This window comes from Oratosquilla oratoria, chromosome 12, assembly GCF_046742065.1.
Source record: "Oratosquilla oratoria isolate Oo_2021 chromosome 12, ASM4674206v1, whole genome shotgun sequence".
Classification (NCBI taxonomy): domain Eukaryota; kingdom Metazoa; phylum Arthropoda; class Malacostraca; order Stomatopoda; family Squillidae; genus Oratosquilla; species Oratosquilla oratoria.
In genome coordinates, this window is record NC_134788.1 from 33,914,995 (window position 1) to 33,931,869 (window position 16,875).

The 16,875-nt window shown below is 40.6% G+C and overlaps 2 protein-coding genes across 2 annotated transcripts in view; both read right to left on the minus strand.

Moving 5' to 3' along the window:
- Window positions 1–7,200: 7,200 nt before the first annotated feature.
- On the minus strand, window positions 7,201–12,471 carry LOC143031337 (uncharacterized). Its single transcript, XM_076195036.1, has 3 exons — window positions 9,797–12,471; window positions 7,995–8,210; window positions 7,201–7,410 (listed from the first exon to the last, which is right to left on the minus strand). Exon 1 carries the CDS (start codon window positions 10,809–10,811, stop codon window positions 9,798–9,800), a length of 1,014 nt encoding a protein of 337 aa, XP_076051151.1. The 5' UTR covers window positions 10,812–12,471; the 3' UTR covers window positions 7,201–7,410; window positions 7,995–8,210; window position 9,797.
- A 367-nt stretch (window positions 12,472–12,838) lies between these two features.
- LOC143031338 (uncharacterized) overlaps window positions 12,839–16,875 on the minus strand; it is a 33,670-nt gene continuing 29,633 nt past the window's right edge. The window contains exons 4-5 of the mRNA XM_076195038.1: window positions 13,833–13,942; window positions 12,839–13,302 (exon numbers count right to left, since the gene is read on the minus strand). The gene's annotated coding sequence lies outside the window, so the exon portion shown is untranslated. The remainder of the gene's footprint in view (window positions 13,303–13,832; window positions 13,943–16,875) is intronic.

Consider the following 16,875-nt stretch of genomic DNA (forward strand, 5'->3'; position numbering starts at 1 on the left):
TTGGATGAAGAATTTTTCAAGTCTCTATGTGGCGCTAATCGGCCCCCATTTGGAGTATGCAAACCAAGCATGAAGGACAGATTCTGAATCTGTCGAAGGAAGGAGTACAGCGGAGAGCGACTAAGCAGGTACCAAAACTTAAGAAACTGAACTTTGAGGAGAGATTGAAGAAACTGAAGCTACCCACACAAGTATGTAGACGTGCACGAGGCGATACGATTGAATCACTTAAGATCCCTGACAGGAGTCTACGATGAGGACGTATGCAAAGACATTTTGGCACTGTGGGAAAATGGCAGAACCAGAGGACATCCTATGAAAATAGTAAAGACCAAAATTGGATAAAAGGAAGAACTCGTTTTGTAATTGAACAACAAACAATCGGAATGCACTACCCACGTATGTCACAATCAGTTATTAAATTGAGAGTTAGATCAAACATGGAACAACCAAGATTTAATGTATAAGTATAGAGCTAAAATTCAACATGAAAATCTAAATAAAAAATAATCGCGCAGGTGTGCACTTCTGAAAAAAAAAAAATCGGAACCGTCCTGTAAAATTTTATCTTCCTAACTTACCTTTCGGATCCTGTGCAGCAGCCAATGTTGCCTACAAGCAGGCGGTGGTTGCTATAGTTGCACTCATAATCCCAGACTGCATATCACACCGTTAGTTCATTGGCGCAAAAAGGCACAACTTAATGTAAATCATGACAGTAGCGCAGAAACACTCCATTCACAACATATACAAAACGACAGCTAGCACAACCTTCGCCTCCACCGCTATAGTCATACTGACGAGCACACTAGTGCTCCATACAACTCTCAATCTATCACTTTGTTGTAGTGCTCAAGATAGGGTTCTTGTGCTTTTTGGATGGGGGGCTGGGGTGGGGTGGAGGGAGGGAGGAGGAGGAGAGGATGGGGGTGAAGGGAGGGAGGGAGAAGGAGGAGAGGATAGGGGTGAAGGGAGGGAGGGAGAAGGAGGAGAGGATGGGGGTGAAGGGAGGGAGGTCGAAAGGATGGGGTAGTGGAATTGAAATTGTGAATGTGTTTCTATTACGAGTCAAATCAGCGTGATTGACACCCTCCCCGTTCTACTACAGCAATTTCCTGCAGTATGTCTCACCCATCCTTCGTGGTACTTTCTTCGATGTGAAGTCGTCTTGAGAGCAAGGTCTTCATAAACGTCTAAACTGAAGCGATAAGTGCTCTAACTCCGTATTTTTATATTATAAAAATTTATTTTACTTTTTTCTATATTATATTATGAAGAAGATAGTAATGCTGCATCCAAAAATATTACCAAGGAAATATTGAAGAGATGGGTTAGAAATTTCTTTCCTTTTCCGGGATCCACTTTCCGCTATAGAAAATGGACTCCGCGGTCCACTTTCCACTATAGAATATGGACCCCCCCCCGGGTCCATTTTCCGCTATAGAAAATGGACTCCGGGGTCAATTTTCCACTATAGAATATGGACCCCCCCGGGGTCCATTTCCCGCTGTAGAAAATGGACTCCGGAGTCCACTATCCACTATAGAATATGGACCCCCCCGGGGTCCATTTCCCGCTATAGAAAATGGACTCCGGGGTCCGCTTTCCACTGTAGAATATGGACCCCGCCGGGGTACATATCCCGCTATAGAGAATGGACTCCGGGGTCCACTTTCCACTATAGAATATGGACCCCCCCCCCCCGGGGTCCATTTCCCGCTATAGAGAATGGACTCCGGGGTCCACTTTCCACTATAGAATACGGACCCCCCGGGGTCCATTTCCCACTATAGAAAATGGACTCCGGGGTCCACTTTCCACTATAGAAAATGGACTCCGGGGTCCACTTTCCACTATAGAATATGGACCCTCCCCGGGGTCCATTTCCCACTATAGAAAATGGTCTCCGGGGGCCACTCTCCACTATAGAATATAGACCCCCCGGGGTCCATTTTCCTCTATAGCAAATGGACTCCAGGGTCCACTTTCCACTATAGAATATGGGCCCCCGGGGTCCATTTCCCGCTATAGAAAATAGACCCCGGGGTCCGCTTTCTGCTATAGAAAATTGACCCCGGGGTCTACTTTTTGCTATAGAAAATTGACCCCGGGGTCAACTTTCCGCTATAGAAAATGGACCCCGTGGGAATGTTTGACCGTGAGAATGTTTGACAAACCGTTTGTCAATCATGTTTGTCAAACGTGTTTAAAGTTATGTTTGACCGTGGGAATGTTTCACAGTGTCGATTAAACGTGTCGACGTGAAATGCTTGTCGAAGATTCAATGTTTGTCATACATTCCCACGGTCAAACCACTTCAAACACGTTTGTCAAACATGACTTCAAACACGTTTGTCAAACATTCCCACGGTCAAACATCACTTCAAACATTCCCACGATCAAACATCATTTCAAACACGTTTGACAAACATTCACACGGTCAAACATCACTTCATACACGTTTGACAAACCGTTTGACCATTCACACGGTCAAACATCGCTTCAAATACGTTTGACAAACCATTAGACAAAGGCGTTCGACAACCAAATACTCCATTCACACGGTCAAACATCGCTTCAATCACGTTTGACAAACGTGTTTGACAGCCACCATTGACACCAGTGCTACACTTGGAAACAAGAGCTTGCATCAGATTCTAAAATTTGCAAGTTCTTTGTACAAATTACTTTTACATTTTCCATCGAAAAGATCAATTCTGCGTGATGTGACGTGACGTCATAACGTCAGCATCAGAGCGCGGGAAGATTTTTCGGTCCTTGTGTATGGTCATCGCGCGTAGGCAACTTTTACCTTGACTTTTGGCGATGAAGACATTCTGTATTTTGAGGACCAAAAACTCGGAGATAATCAGGAAACTTGTATATATATACATATACATACACACACAAAATAGCGTTTTCTATCTACGTCACGAAAATAATGACGTCAATGGAGCGCGGTGCATTGTGGGATTAATGACGTCTTTCCCAATGTGAGAATCTAAAAATGTTTTTCTTTTTCTTTTTGTAAACTATGCATGAGCATAGTTGTATGATTAAGCAGTTGTTACACAGATTATATTTCTGACAGCATATTTCCACCAAAATGTAAATATTTCTTGTCCAAACTCACCCTTTTTGGCGCATTTCATTTACTGCAAAGTATCTACATTAAATACAGTGTCTTTATTTGATTCCTTCTTCCCTAAAGAACCTAATATTGCAAATTAATTTACAAAAGTAATTATAAAGATACCAAGTATCAAGATGATATAATATTAACCATCAAAATTTGCAAACACAATAGCGAATGTACTCGTACCACCAACCTCCATTTGAATAACAATATGACTTCTGTTGCAGACATCTAGATGTCTCTAAGGACATATTCAACAGCATATGACGGAAAGATAGTTTGGAAATTTGAAAAATTAATTTTTTTAACCATATATCAAAATACCACAAATCGTAATGCCAGTCAATATTATCCCATTGTTCATAATCCCACACACATTCCAGGATGTTGATGGTAATGACTAGCATTTATCTTATATTATTTTTGTTATTTCCCAGATAGCAAACGCACATAGATCCAACATCAATTCAACGTTGGCACACGTTGGATCTACGTTGGCATATGACATGGGTTCAATGTCATTTTGCTCATCAACATTACGTTGAATCAACGTGGATTTCCAACGTTGTTTCAACGTGGAAATTACATCAATTCAATATTTTTTCCACTCAAATGATGCAGCGTTTCCATTCACCAACATAAACTCCACGTGGACATGACGTTGCACCAACATAATTCAACATAAATCCCTCATTTAGCAGATATGAATCCCTCATTTCCAACATGAACCCCTCATTTTGCAGATGTATATCCAACGTATTTCCAACAAGAATCCAATATGAACCAGATGTAAATTCGATTTGTTTTGATGCTCATGGAACAGCTCAAAATCCTCATGCGAATTTCATATTGTTCCTTGGAACATTGTGTGAAGGCTAAAGCATGCTGTTGGGCTAGGTAACATTAAAACACAAAACTATAAGTACAATTTTTCACAAAAATATAACTTTATTGCTCGAAACAGTAGAACATGAAATTGCATGCACCATAATACACTGTATTAAATGAAGGTTATACAATGTATAAATCTATAAAACCTGAGTATCTGGCTGTTTACATTGAATAAAACTGAATATGACTTCCTGGCAAATTCAGCAGGGTTCTGGCAACAAATATTTTGATACAAAAGTATGGAGATTCAGGAAAAGAGAGTAATAACCCGGGTTATATTTGGGGGAGATGTTCAATACTAATTGTACATGTAACTACGGTTGGAGTGTAGGTCCTGAAAAATATACTACTTCAAAAATTGGTATAATTTAATGTGCTCTTTTTTTTTCTTTTATCTTGCCATGATCGAAAACTGCAATTCAGTGGTTAGCGAAGATACATAGTGTCAACACAAAAACATTCAAATAGAGAGTCCTGCTGTTTGAGAACTTGGAAAAATTTAGAATGAAAATACTGAATTTACTGCAAAAACCAAAAATATATTCCAGCTTAGAATAATTTTTCTACTATTGCATATCAAAAGTTTAGAGTGGAGTAATTCACAGAATAGCAGCATTTCTGTTATGTTCAACATTCCCGAGTCCCTATTATACTTGTTAATCTAGTCACTGTAAAAAATTTGTCCCTTGCAGTTTCTTGAGGTGTGCCATATTGATAATTGACTATGCTCCACAGACCTGCTGCACCTCATTATGTCAATATGATGACAAACCACAAAGAAACTTGCAAAATCTCTTAAAAGACTACAACTGACAAGAAAATTATGCATGCTACATCCAATAATCAACAAAACAAGTGCATTAAACTAAACCTGTTTGGTCATTGAAAAAGTCAATCAATGTTGCACAGCACTTGATTGATAGAAAGCACCATAATTTGTCAATTGCTGCCTACAAGTTTGTAGGAAGGAAACATGTTGTTTCGATTTCTAGGCTTTTACATTTATGGGGAGTGATCACTCTGTCCCATCACTCCCTTAAAACTGCCCTTGGGAGAGCTGTCAACCCCTCCCCATGTTAACAGAATTTCCTTTGCATTTGTCTTAGATTAGTGGTTCCCAAACAGTGGGTAAATTACCCCTTGAGAGGGGGGAGGTAACAAATTTTCGGGGGCTGGGGGAGGTAACAAATTTTCGGGGGTAATGGAGGGGTGACAAAAAAGTAAATAATTAGAATAAAAAAAATAAATAAATAAATAAAATTGAGAAAACATAGCGGTACCCAGCTTTAGGATTAAGGTTAACTTAGTAGGTATAGTTGTAAAACTGGAAAAAAAAAAAAGTTTGGGAACCACTGCCTTTGATGAAGTGACAACTCTCCTGAAATCAAACTATGGAGAGTCAAAATACAGCTCTCCAGCAATTTCTAGGGAAAACTGGTAACAATGGATTATATTCCGACTCATTTGCACTGGATAATACAAGATTCATCAGGGCAAAGCATTTACAATAAACATTTCATCAATAGTTCAGTCAAATGTCTATTTATTATGACGTGTGTCCATGTTACATCCACAACAAGGTACAAGTTACATACAGAATGCATAATCTTTCGTTCTATGACAAAACAGTCAGTAACAAGTGATGAGCCCCTTTTTCTGACGTTGAGCAAATTTACTATTGCATAATTTACCTGATTTACAATCACAAGCAAGAATAGAATATTCAGTATCACTGGAAGAAAATGGACAAAGGATAGATAACTTCCCTGGCTGGTGAAGTCCTTATCATAAATTGGATGTATTTTTGTATATCATTCTTAGGTCAAAATCAAGTCATCAGAAAGATTTGGCCTTGAAAAACATTTAAATATCTATTAACTGAGCCTATTTTGGTATCCATGTTACACCCACAATGTGACCTTTCCACCAGTGTTCGAGAGGTGATCAAAACAAAATGATGACTTGATTTATCTTAACTTGAAACTAAAAATTTTGGACAACTCAGATTACAATTCTACACCTTATGTAACACATTAATACAGTTCAGTGTGGAGTGACCCACATAGAAAATGATCATGGCAACCAACCAGGCTAACAAGTTGCAAGTGAAAGATGCCCTGAGACGGTGGAAGGAATGAGTTAATTGGGGGCAAAATATGCACTTCCAATGTTAGATCTAACAACATTCTGATCAGTATCTAAAAAAAAAAAAAAAAAAAAAAAAAAAAAGTAAATAAACTTGTAACAGAATATACAAAAAAACATCTAACTTAACCTTTCAATTTTTTTTTTTTTTTTTCCAAAAATATGCTTTGGATGCCTAGTCAAAACTAATTTTTGAGTGAAGTCAAGTGTGTGTCCTCCGAAACTGGAGACCAGGTCAGATTTCATGCATGCTGTACTGTTCATCATAACCATTACCCATGCAGTCGACTCTGGGACTGTACAAATAATTCCAAATGACATTTGAAATGGTGGCCAGGATATGTCCATGTAACTACACTTACTCACTATATCTGTGCCAAGGCACTCACTGTTACCATTCTCTACCAACCACAGCAGCATTCTCCAGTTCCCGCAGTCTTTTTTCCTGCCTTCCTTTCCTTTTTCTCTTCTTTTCTCTGTCTTTCTTCCTCCCGTTCACGCAATTTAGCCTCTCATCCTCTGGAATGGTTGCCCGCATAATGCAGCCAATCCTTTATTACTGTCTCCACCTCATCAGCTGTGGCAAAAGATGTGGATGGGTTTTTTGTACAGCTCCTGAAATAAACAAATGAATACATGTAGTCCATAATATTTTATCTAAAGGTATTTCCCAACATGACCAGAACATGTTATTTTGCAACTACAGTACATGAACTAGCAATGACTAGGCTGTATACACTGAATAGGCACGGTAAAATCACCAATAGGACATATTGTACAGTAATGTTGCAGTGAATTTAGACCACCAATGCTTGGCCTGAGAAATGGCAATTACAGGTAAAAAAAAAATTCAATGTGAGCATTTTGCGGAGTGAGAATATTTTCAAGATTCACATATGTTGCATAAATTTTCAAGTCTAGGGTTTAGAGTTGACAGCCTAACCAGTACGAAGCATTTTTGGCAACAAGTTACTTGTTGTGCCACCCAGCAAAAGTCATCCAAATACAGGAGTAACAATGGATGATGTCGTCTGCACAGGCTCTGTATATGAAAAGAATATTCACAGTTAATAGGACATGTAGGAAAAGTGGAACTTACGTAATACTACATCACTCAGAAGAACCTTGAAACTTGACTTTTCCCCCCTCCCCATCCAGTTAAATTGGAGAGCAAGCTTTAGCATCCTCTTCACTGCTTTGGTGGTATTGGCTCCTCCAAGGACGCTCAGGTTTGTAACCTGGAAATTAAACAAATCATTTATTTTAGCAGCATTAACGATGTAAGCATCACATATAAAAACAAGGCTTTTCCATTGCCTATGACAACACTGCATTAGAAAAATTAGGACATTGAAAGTCGTGTCTACTGTGGACCTAAATACTAATACCTAATAATACCTAAATACTAATGCAATTTCTTTACTTAAAAAAAGTGTAGGAATGTACATGTGCGTCATTAATAACAAAATGTGATGTGAAGTACATTCAGGAATGCAAGCCTTAATCAAGGCACCTGTCAACATGGGCAAGGACTATATCAGGCACAAAACTGACTTTGAAAGGCACATTTTGGTTACTGTCCCACATGTTGGCATGTACACTGCAATTTTTACAACAGTTAGTCATTGCATGTCAGAGATGAGAGAAAAACCATTTGACAGGCACGGAACAAACTCTGTCTGACACCTTGACAGGTACTTAACAAAACTAATTTGGGATGTGGAAATGTAGACATTCTCTACAATTAAATGTGTGTTTGATAAAAACTTGCATCTCTGGTCATGCAATTGCACAGGTAAGAATTTCAGCAAAGCTCACTCACTAGATTTCGCTTGAAGGCTTCATCTTTCAGCCTCTCTTCCAGATCTACAATTTGAGGAAGGGATGTCAAGGGCAGATTCACCCCCAATCTCTTCTATATCTTCTTCACTTGTAGCTTGCCTGTCACCAGACCGTTGAATTGCATATAGCGATCGTGTGTTCTTCACGGCCCGTGCATTCACCATTCCTAAGAGTAGGATTATTTGGCATTCTGCAACTGCATGAAAATAAAATCAATAAACTATTATAACATATGTCTGATCAGCCCGAAAAAAATGGGTCAATTTATATATTGACACAGCAGCACAAGTTGATATATGTCCCATGTGTTCCTAGTGATAAATGTTGTGATAAGAGCGATGGTGTACTTCATTTCCGTCGCAAGTGCGTAGTTCTTTAGATATAAAATATGAAAGATATGGAACTTGGGTTACCTCTCTTACCAGAACGATCTGAGGGGGACGTGTGGGAAAACGGGGTTTTTGGGTGGGGGGAGCAATAAATGGAGTATTGGGGGTTTGCATGAGCACGGAGTAATGCCAGGAATGTCATAGAAATAGAAATAAATCACCCATGTTGGCGGGAGTGTCCCGTGTTTTGGGTGTTATACATGGCAGCCATCTTGTGTTTTACAAGCCGCAGCGAGGAATCGCTAAATTTAGCGAAGGCTACTCAGGTCGAGCCATCTTGTGTTTTACAAGCGGCAGTAAGGAATCGCTAAATTTAGCGAAGGCTATTCAGGTCTATAGTTACCACACTTACCAGAACGATCAGAGGGGGACGTGTGGGTAAACGGGGTTTTTGGGTGGGGAGGAGCAATGAATGGAGTAATGGGCGTTTGCAAGAGCACAGTTATGAGATCTATAGCCAGGAATGTCATTGAAATCCAAATACTTCACAGTTGTTGGCGGGAGTGTGCCGTGTTTGATGGCATCCATGTTGTGGTTTACAAGCGGCAGCGATGAATCACTACATTTAGCGAAGCATACTTGGGTCGATAGATGGCCGCCATTTTGTGGTTTACAAGCTGCAGCGACGATTCGCTAAGTACCTTGCTATGATGTGTATTTGTATGCATTGGCTGACTGTCTTCGTAATGAATTTGAATGCTACAATAGGAAATAAATAGTGAGCCTCATAGAGAAAGTGTGTACATAACTGTTCCGCCATTTGATAACACCGGAAAGAAAATAGAAAGTCTATATAATGAGAACGTAGTATTATATTAATTATTTATATACTGAAAACATACTTTGTACGTAGCCACAGACGAAGGTAACCCTATTTCAATATCTTTCATCCAAATAAGTACACCAGCGTTCATTTCACAACATTTATGACAAGGAACACATGAGACATATATGAAGTTGTATAATTCTATGGAGCCTCAGAAAGTAGCAATGAAACATATCAGTAGACCTATTCCGAACCCTACAATAATAGCATTATGATTACCTTATGCTGATGTACATGACTGTTGCGCCATTTGACAAGACCGGAAAGAAAATATAAAGTCTATATAATGAGAACGTAGTATTATATTGATTGTTTATATACTGAAAACATACTTTGTACATAGCCACAGACGAACAAACCCAATTTCAATATCTTTGATATTTACTAAAAATAAAAGTGCGCACTTCCGCATCCAAAGAAGTACACCAGCGTTAATATCACAACATTTATGACTAGGAACACATGAGACATATATGAAGTTGTATAATTCTATGCAGCCTCAGAAAGTAGCAATGAAACATATCAGTAGACCTAATCCAAACCCTATAATAATAGCATTATGATTACCTTATGCTGATGAAGTAGAGGCTTCTGTTGAAAAGGTTGATTGTTCAGGTGAAGATGTGGATGAGGTTGCAGGAACACCTGACAGCGTCTTCGTGTTGGACTGTGGCGGATACACTCGTGCGGCCTCAATGAAAAAATTATGGAGCACTTCTTCCTCGTAGTTGTGCAGGAAGATGTAGCGTGCCAGATATTGTTGTCTGAGGCCAGGGCGCTTAGACCACTGTTTCAAGTCCAACCACAGTTGTTCAATGTTTTGGGTGTGGACTTTTGGATTGTTAGGATCCACAAAGTGTTTTTTATGGTTTATCACGAAGTGGCTGTAACCATGGTCGCACAGTTGGTTGTACGCCCGCCAGGAGTCACTATAAACAACTGTGCCTGGTTTAATAATTTTTTTGATAATCGGCACGAGCGTACGAGCACTCCTGTCTTTGTTTAGGAGAGGCACAAGGAAGCACTTTTTGGTGAGTCTTTCAATTCCACCAAAAACCCACAGTTGTTTGGCGAGCCTTCCCCTATTGTATTTCCTCTTGATGAACAGAGTTTCGTCGATCTCGACCTCAATGCCCTCCCCCCCAATAGGCTCCTGATTTTCGAGCCAACGCTCAGTGACCTCGGAGCAAAAGCTCCTCCAGTCAACACTAGTGGTCGGAGCGAACTTCAAATTTTTTATAACCGTTTTATGGTTCCACTCTTTCTGAAGCCAATGGTTCACAAAGGAGATTACCTGCGAGGGTTTTAAGTGAGTTCCCTCTAAAAAAGTACCTTTATAGTCTGAGCGAGTAAATGAACACTGTTTCCACCTCTTGGTTTTGGCAATCTTTTCCCTCCTTGCGCAATACCATGAATGCGTGCTTGCCCTATAATGACAGGGAAGATCGCAGTTTGGACACTGTACGTCGTTCGGCAACACGCCGTGTTGTTTAAGAAATGCTGTTGCGGCAGCGTCGTCGTGCAGATGCACGTTGATTGTATTGAAATAAGAATTTTGACACCCACTGCACAGCGTAGCCATTGTTAGACTGTCAGGTCAATGTATCATGCGTGGGTCAAGTGAGGTCGAAAACAATTGAAGTGCGTATCGCGTATAGGCCAAACATACGCTTGCATTGATGTATGTTAATATCTTGTGAATACGCAGCGTAACCTAACGTAACCCAAGCTCGCCCACCACAAGGACACAATTGTATGTAGGAATATATGAGTAACGTAATTGGGGCGGAAAATTAGCAGAGAATCAGCCTGTGTGAAGTGAGCGTAAAACAAATGAGTTGACACAAGCGTATAACGTACGCTCGCATTGATGTATGTGCATATGTTCATACATAACCTTACCTAATTTACCTAACCTAACCTAACGTAACAAACCCAAGCCTAACCACTAAAGTTGGGAATATAGCACATGAGGCAACACTACTCTCCAAAGAGGGTGCGAGGTGAGCGTAAAACAGATGAGGCAACACTACTCTCCAAAGAGGGTGCGAGGTGAGCGTAAAACAGCTGAGGTGACACAAGCATATAACGTACGCTCACACTGATGTATGTGTATATCTTGTTCATACATAACCTTAGGTAATTTACCCAACGTGACCTAACCTAACCTAACTGACCTAACCTAACCTAACCTAACCTAACATAACCAGAACCAAGCCAAACCACTAAGGTTGGGAATATAGCAACGATACTCTCAAAACAGGGTGTGAAGTGAGCATAAAACAAATGAGGTGACACAAGCGTATAACGTATGCTCGCACTGATGTATGTGTATATCTTGTGCATACATAACCTGACCTAATTAACCTAACATAACCTAAGCTAACTTACCTAACCTAATGTAACGTTAAAAAACCAAGCCTATTCAACTAAAGTTGGGAATATAGCACATGAGGCAACGATACTCTCCCCACAGGGTTCCGAAGTAGCGGAAAAAAAAAAGGTGGGGCAACGATATCCAAGCATATGAGCCAAGACCTACGCTCGCGTTTGTGTATGTTAATATCTTGTTAATATGTAACCTAACCTAACCTAATGTAACGTTAAAAAACCAAGCCTATTCAACTAATTCTGAAGTAGCGGAAAAAAAAAGGTGGGGCAACGATAGCCAAGCATATGAGCCAAGACCTACGCTCGCGTTTATGTATGTTAATATCTTGTTAATATGTAACCTAACCTACCTAACCTAACCTATCTTACCTAACCTAATGTAACGTTAAAAAACCAAGCATATTCAACTAAAGTTGGGAATATAGCACATGAGGCAATGATACTCTCCCCACAGGGTTCCATAGTAGGTGGGGCAACGATAGCCAAGCGTATGGGCCAAACCTACGCTCGCGTTTATGTATGTTAATATCTTGTTAATATGTAACGTAACCTAACCTACCCTACCTAACCTAACCTAGCCAAGCGAACATGACTGCAATGTAGCAAGAAAAAAGAAAGGCGGCAACAATACTCTCATAATAACGCTCGAATGTAGCGAAAAAGAGATAGATGTGGGAACGCGGGGGGAAATAACATACGCTCGCGCTTTTGTTTGGTAATATTTTGTATCAATTCAGAGTTATATTGATAGCAGAGGTAAATTAATGTAATAATCGGATATTATGCGTTAATTTGTATGCTAGACATCTTCTGCAACAGTCAATACTCCGTGTGTACATTCCCCCCCACCCAAAAACCCTGGTTTCCCACATTTCCCCCCAGATCGTTCGGGAGGAGAGGTAGGCCAAAGTGCATTACTTTACCAATTAATATCTATAAAACTACGCACTTCCGAAGGAAATGAAGTACACCATCGTTCATATCACAACATTTTTCACAGGAACAGATGAGCCAGGTAATCGGTTGTATTTTTGTGTGAATCCATAAATTGTCCTGTGGAATTATTTCAAGAATAGAAGCGATATGTCCACTGACAGCCAGTTAGCCAACAGACAATTTCTACCTGCAAAACCAGGAACCTGTTTGAAAAAAAAAAGGGGGGGGGGGCTAAAGCCTTAGCCTTAACCCTGAGGGAGTTCTGCTTGAAAAGATAGAGGAAAATAATAGTTATGGGTACCATACTATTATGTAGAATGAAATAGATTAACAAAATGCTTTATCTTCATGTTTTCATTACCAATGTAACTGTTTTAGGTTCTAAACATACTTTCCGAGCCATTGTGGGGTGTACTGGAAGCGAGCCACAGGATAGGGCTGGATGTCGCAGCGAATGTAAACCATACACAAACACACTTACTAGTGCAAGCAACTGGTGCAGGAACACTGGTTTCTCTCCCACTTCTGAAGATTGTATCGTGCACCAGGAATTGCGTGGAGTAGAGATTTGTGGCACCTTTGGAAGCTGTGCACCCACCTCCAGGACTGGCATGACTGGTACGTGCAATTTCAAGACTTGGAGATACTCTTTGTGGCGGTGTTGGCAACTTCTTTTTTCTTTTTTAACGACATGTACGTTATCATCCTCTTCTTCACTTTTGCTACTTGTTAGATAGCAAGCAGGTCTGTTAAAGGATCAATTAATTACAACCAGTAAGATGAACTGTGCAGCAATAGGCAGCAAATTGTTCAGATATCAAGTACATACATGTATAGTAGTATATACATTAGGCTACTTGTACAAGTACAGTGTCAATAACAATGGTCTAATCAAAATACTTGTGCACGGCATGTGAACATGACGGAAGGACAGCAAAGTGATATCCTGCATCGGAGCACTCTTAAATCTCTTGTATTGTAGGAGGGCATGTCAGTTGTGAGTATAAATTTAGTTAAATGTAAATACATACAATTTTATACTATATTTAGATTTCACCAGAAACAAAGTATTTTAAAAGCGTATGATTTATAGCCCACATCAGCATGCCATAGTTTCAATGTATAGAAAATTATACTGGTTCAGGTAAGATACAGCACAAATCCTGCATCACCCTTGTCAGGCAGTTGACACTGAGCAGTTTATTTGATCACATGCACTTCTAGAATTTGGTTTTAATAAATACTATCACATGATTATGATCAGTTGCCTAGTTACCTTCGCTTCCTTTTTGGGAGGGAGGATGTCATTCTCCTCATCAGCTGTAGAAGCAAGGTGTGATGTCATTTCAGCTCTAGAGAGCTTTTTCCAATATGCCACATAGTTGCCTTAAAATAAAAAGCATTTGAAAGGCTTAAAATAAATTGGATGCTATATCATCACAAATATATATCCGACCGAGTCAATGTCATCCAACTGTAATTTGTCAGGAATGCCCAACTGTGGGCTTGAACAGATAACTTCAAATCCTCTTTCCACAATTCAAATTCGACTGGTCGGGTGGCCAGACTGTTGTCTTGCAATGTGGTGAATACAATGTATTATTGTCAGGCCCTACATGTAACACAACCTTCAGACTGCCTTGCAATGCCAATGGGTCAGTACATACATACATACATACATATACCAAGGCTTTTTTTTTTTCCCTTACAAGGGAGGTAGCCAAAAAGAAAAAGGCATAAAATCATTCCCACCCATTCCATCCCTAAATACACTCCACTCCCCTCCACCCTCCCTCCTATCTTAGCACCTCCTGGATGACGGGTCATCCCTGCACCTTGTCCAATGCCCTGGGTCAGAGGCAGTGTCGCAAGGCACAGCACATCCACAGCAAGGCCGCTTCATTAAATCGGTGAACCACCTCTCCGTCCCCCAATGCATAAAAGGCGAAGACGAGGAGAAATCCCTTCGGGCTGCGTCTAATTTTGCTCACACATACTACCTTACCCACCATCCCCCCACCCATTCCACCTCATGCATCACATCATCCATATACAACCATTCTCCATTCACCTTTGTCTTCTGTCCTCTCCTGTCCTTCTTCAACAGACATTCCCCTCTTCCCCAAAGCCCCCTTCACCCCATCCATCATTCTCATCCTAGGACATCCCCTCATATTCACTCCAAAACCTTCCATACCTCTTTTACCACTCTTTCTTCACTCATTCTTTCCATGTGTCCCAACCATCCTAATACTCTTTCATCAACCCTATCTCCCAACTCCCTTTCCACTCCTGTTCTCCTCCTCACCTACTCATTTCTCACTCTATCTAGCCTAGTAACCCCCATCATACTTCTCAGACATTTCATCTCAAACACATTCAAACTCCTTCTCTCTTCCTCTCTTATGTTCCATGTTTCTGCCCCATACAGTGCTGTTGGCACCAGCGAAAAAAATACACAGGAGCGACGTGCGATTTCGCTCGGGAAAGTTCCAATGTCGCTCTTGCAAATCCAATAGCGGGAGCGATCCCCCACAAAAAAAAATTGCTCCCGCAGCAAGATTCAATGTTTTTCATGTATTATCCATCATTTGGCAATTCCTGAATCCCATCACCATTGATGAAAGGATCAGAGCAAACAACTTACACGTGATCAATCATTGCATTGTCAATCGATATCATAAACGCAACGCATCAATAAACTTTAATTTGTTGATGTACGTACGTATGTGTACGCGGTATAGCTGCTAGAGTTCAATGGCTTACCTAGCCTAGCTTCGTATCAGCTGCATGTGCGCATATACTAGTACATGTTGACTTGACTCTACACGACTATCGTGCTACATAATGTCGCAAGTTGCGAATTGCATGGTACCTGTATGCAGGGAAGTTCATTGGTTGCATGCAGCTAGCTGCCCAATCAACGCGCTGACTACATGTACAATGCACCATACCCAATACCACATCACCGCATGCATATATTTTGCCATAATTTTTTCAGTTTAAAAAGTTGCCAATTTTTACCTGATTTGCACTGAAAATAAGTGTGGGGTCTGTAACTTTCATTACGTTGCCAATTTGAGGATTTTCTGAAAGCTAATAACCTGCTCCAGCTAGCCAGACTCTCAATGTCAATACATTACATTTACACACCACTTTTACTCTGTGATATAACTTACATGTAATAATACTAACTGTATGGTTTGGACTCGCATCTCAGATCTCTTATTCTCTTCACACACTACTGAGTGTGAGTGACAAAAGCAAGTGAGGAAATGAAACAAATCAACAACTGTTTGGTATTCCAAGTATAAGAAATGAAATGGAATTTATTTGTGTCTTTGATACTTGAAAAAAAAAAAACTTCGCACAGTGATATTCCTATCAAAGAAATAAAAATCAAGCAGGATTTATGCTTTAATATTTGTATGTGTAACTACTGTACTATAGTTATAGAAAATGCATTTATGAATGAATTCAGGTGTAAATGATTTAATGGAGAATGAGAAGGTTAGGAATTTGTGGTATGGTGGGAACTGGAAAGAATCAGAATATTTGGAGGCAGTTTTGAAATGCAATTAATGTATACAAGTCTTACAAGAAGGATTTAGATTAATTCAATACCTGCATTGACTAACTAACAGTAACTGGATCGAATCATCAAAAATTCAAAGTGCAAGAGTTAGAGTAAAACTGATTAACAGAGAGGGAGAGGGGGAGGAAAGAGGGGAGAGAAGAGCGAGGGGGGAGAGAGGAAAGGGGGAGAGAGGAGAGAGGAGAGGGGGGAGAGGAGAGAGGAAAGGGGGAGAGAAGAGAGAGGAGAGGGGGGAGAGGAGAGAGGGGGAGAGGAGAGAGGAGGAGAGAAGAGAGGACGAGAGAGGAGAGAAAGAAGAGAGTGGGGAGAGAAGCGAGATGGTGAAGAGAAAGGAGAGAAAGGCGAGAGAGGAGAGAGAAAAGGGGGAGAAGGGGAGAGAGAAGAGGGGGAGAGAGGAGAGAGAGGAGAAAGAAGAGGGGGAGAAAGAAGAGGGGGAGAGAGAAGAGGGGGAGAGAGGAGAGAGAAGAGGGAGAGGGGGAGAGAAGAGGGAGAGAGGAGAGAAGAGGGAGAGAAGAGGGAGAAGGGGAGAGAAGAGGGAGAGGGGGGAGATGGTGAGGAAGGAGAGATGGGGAGAGAGGAAGAGAGGGGGAGAGAGGAAGGGGGAAAGGAGAGAGGGGAACAGAGGAGGGGGAGAGAAGAGAGGGGGGAGAGGAGAGATTAGTGAGGAGAAAGGAGAGAAGGGGGAGAATGTAAAGGGGGGGAAGAAAGGAGAGAGAAGAAGGAG

Coding starts and splice junctions, on each gene's coding strand:
- LOC143031337 (XM_076195036.1), bottom strand. CDS start 10,811: ATGGCTACGCTGTGCAGTGGGTGTCAAAATTCTTATTTCAATACAATC.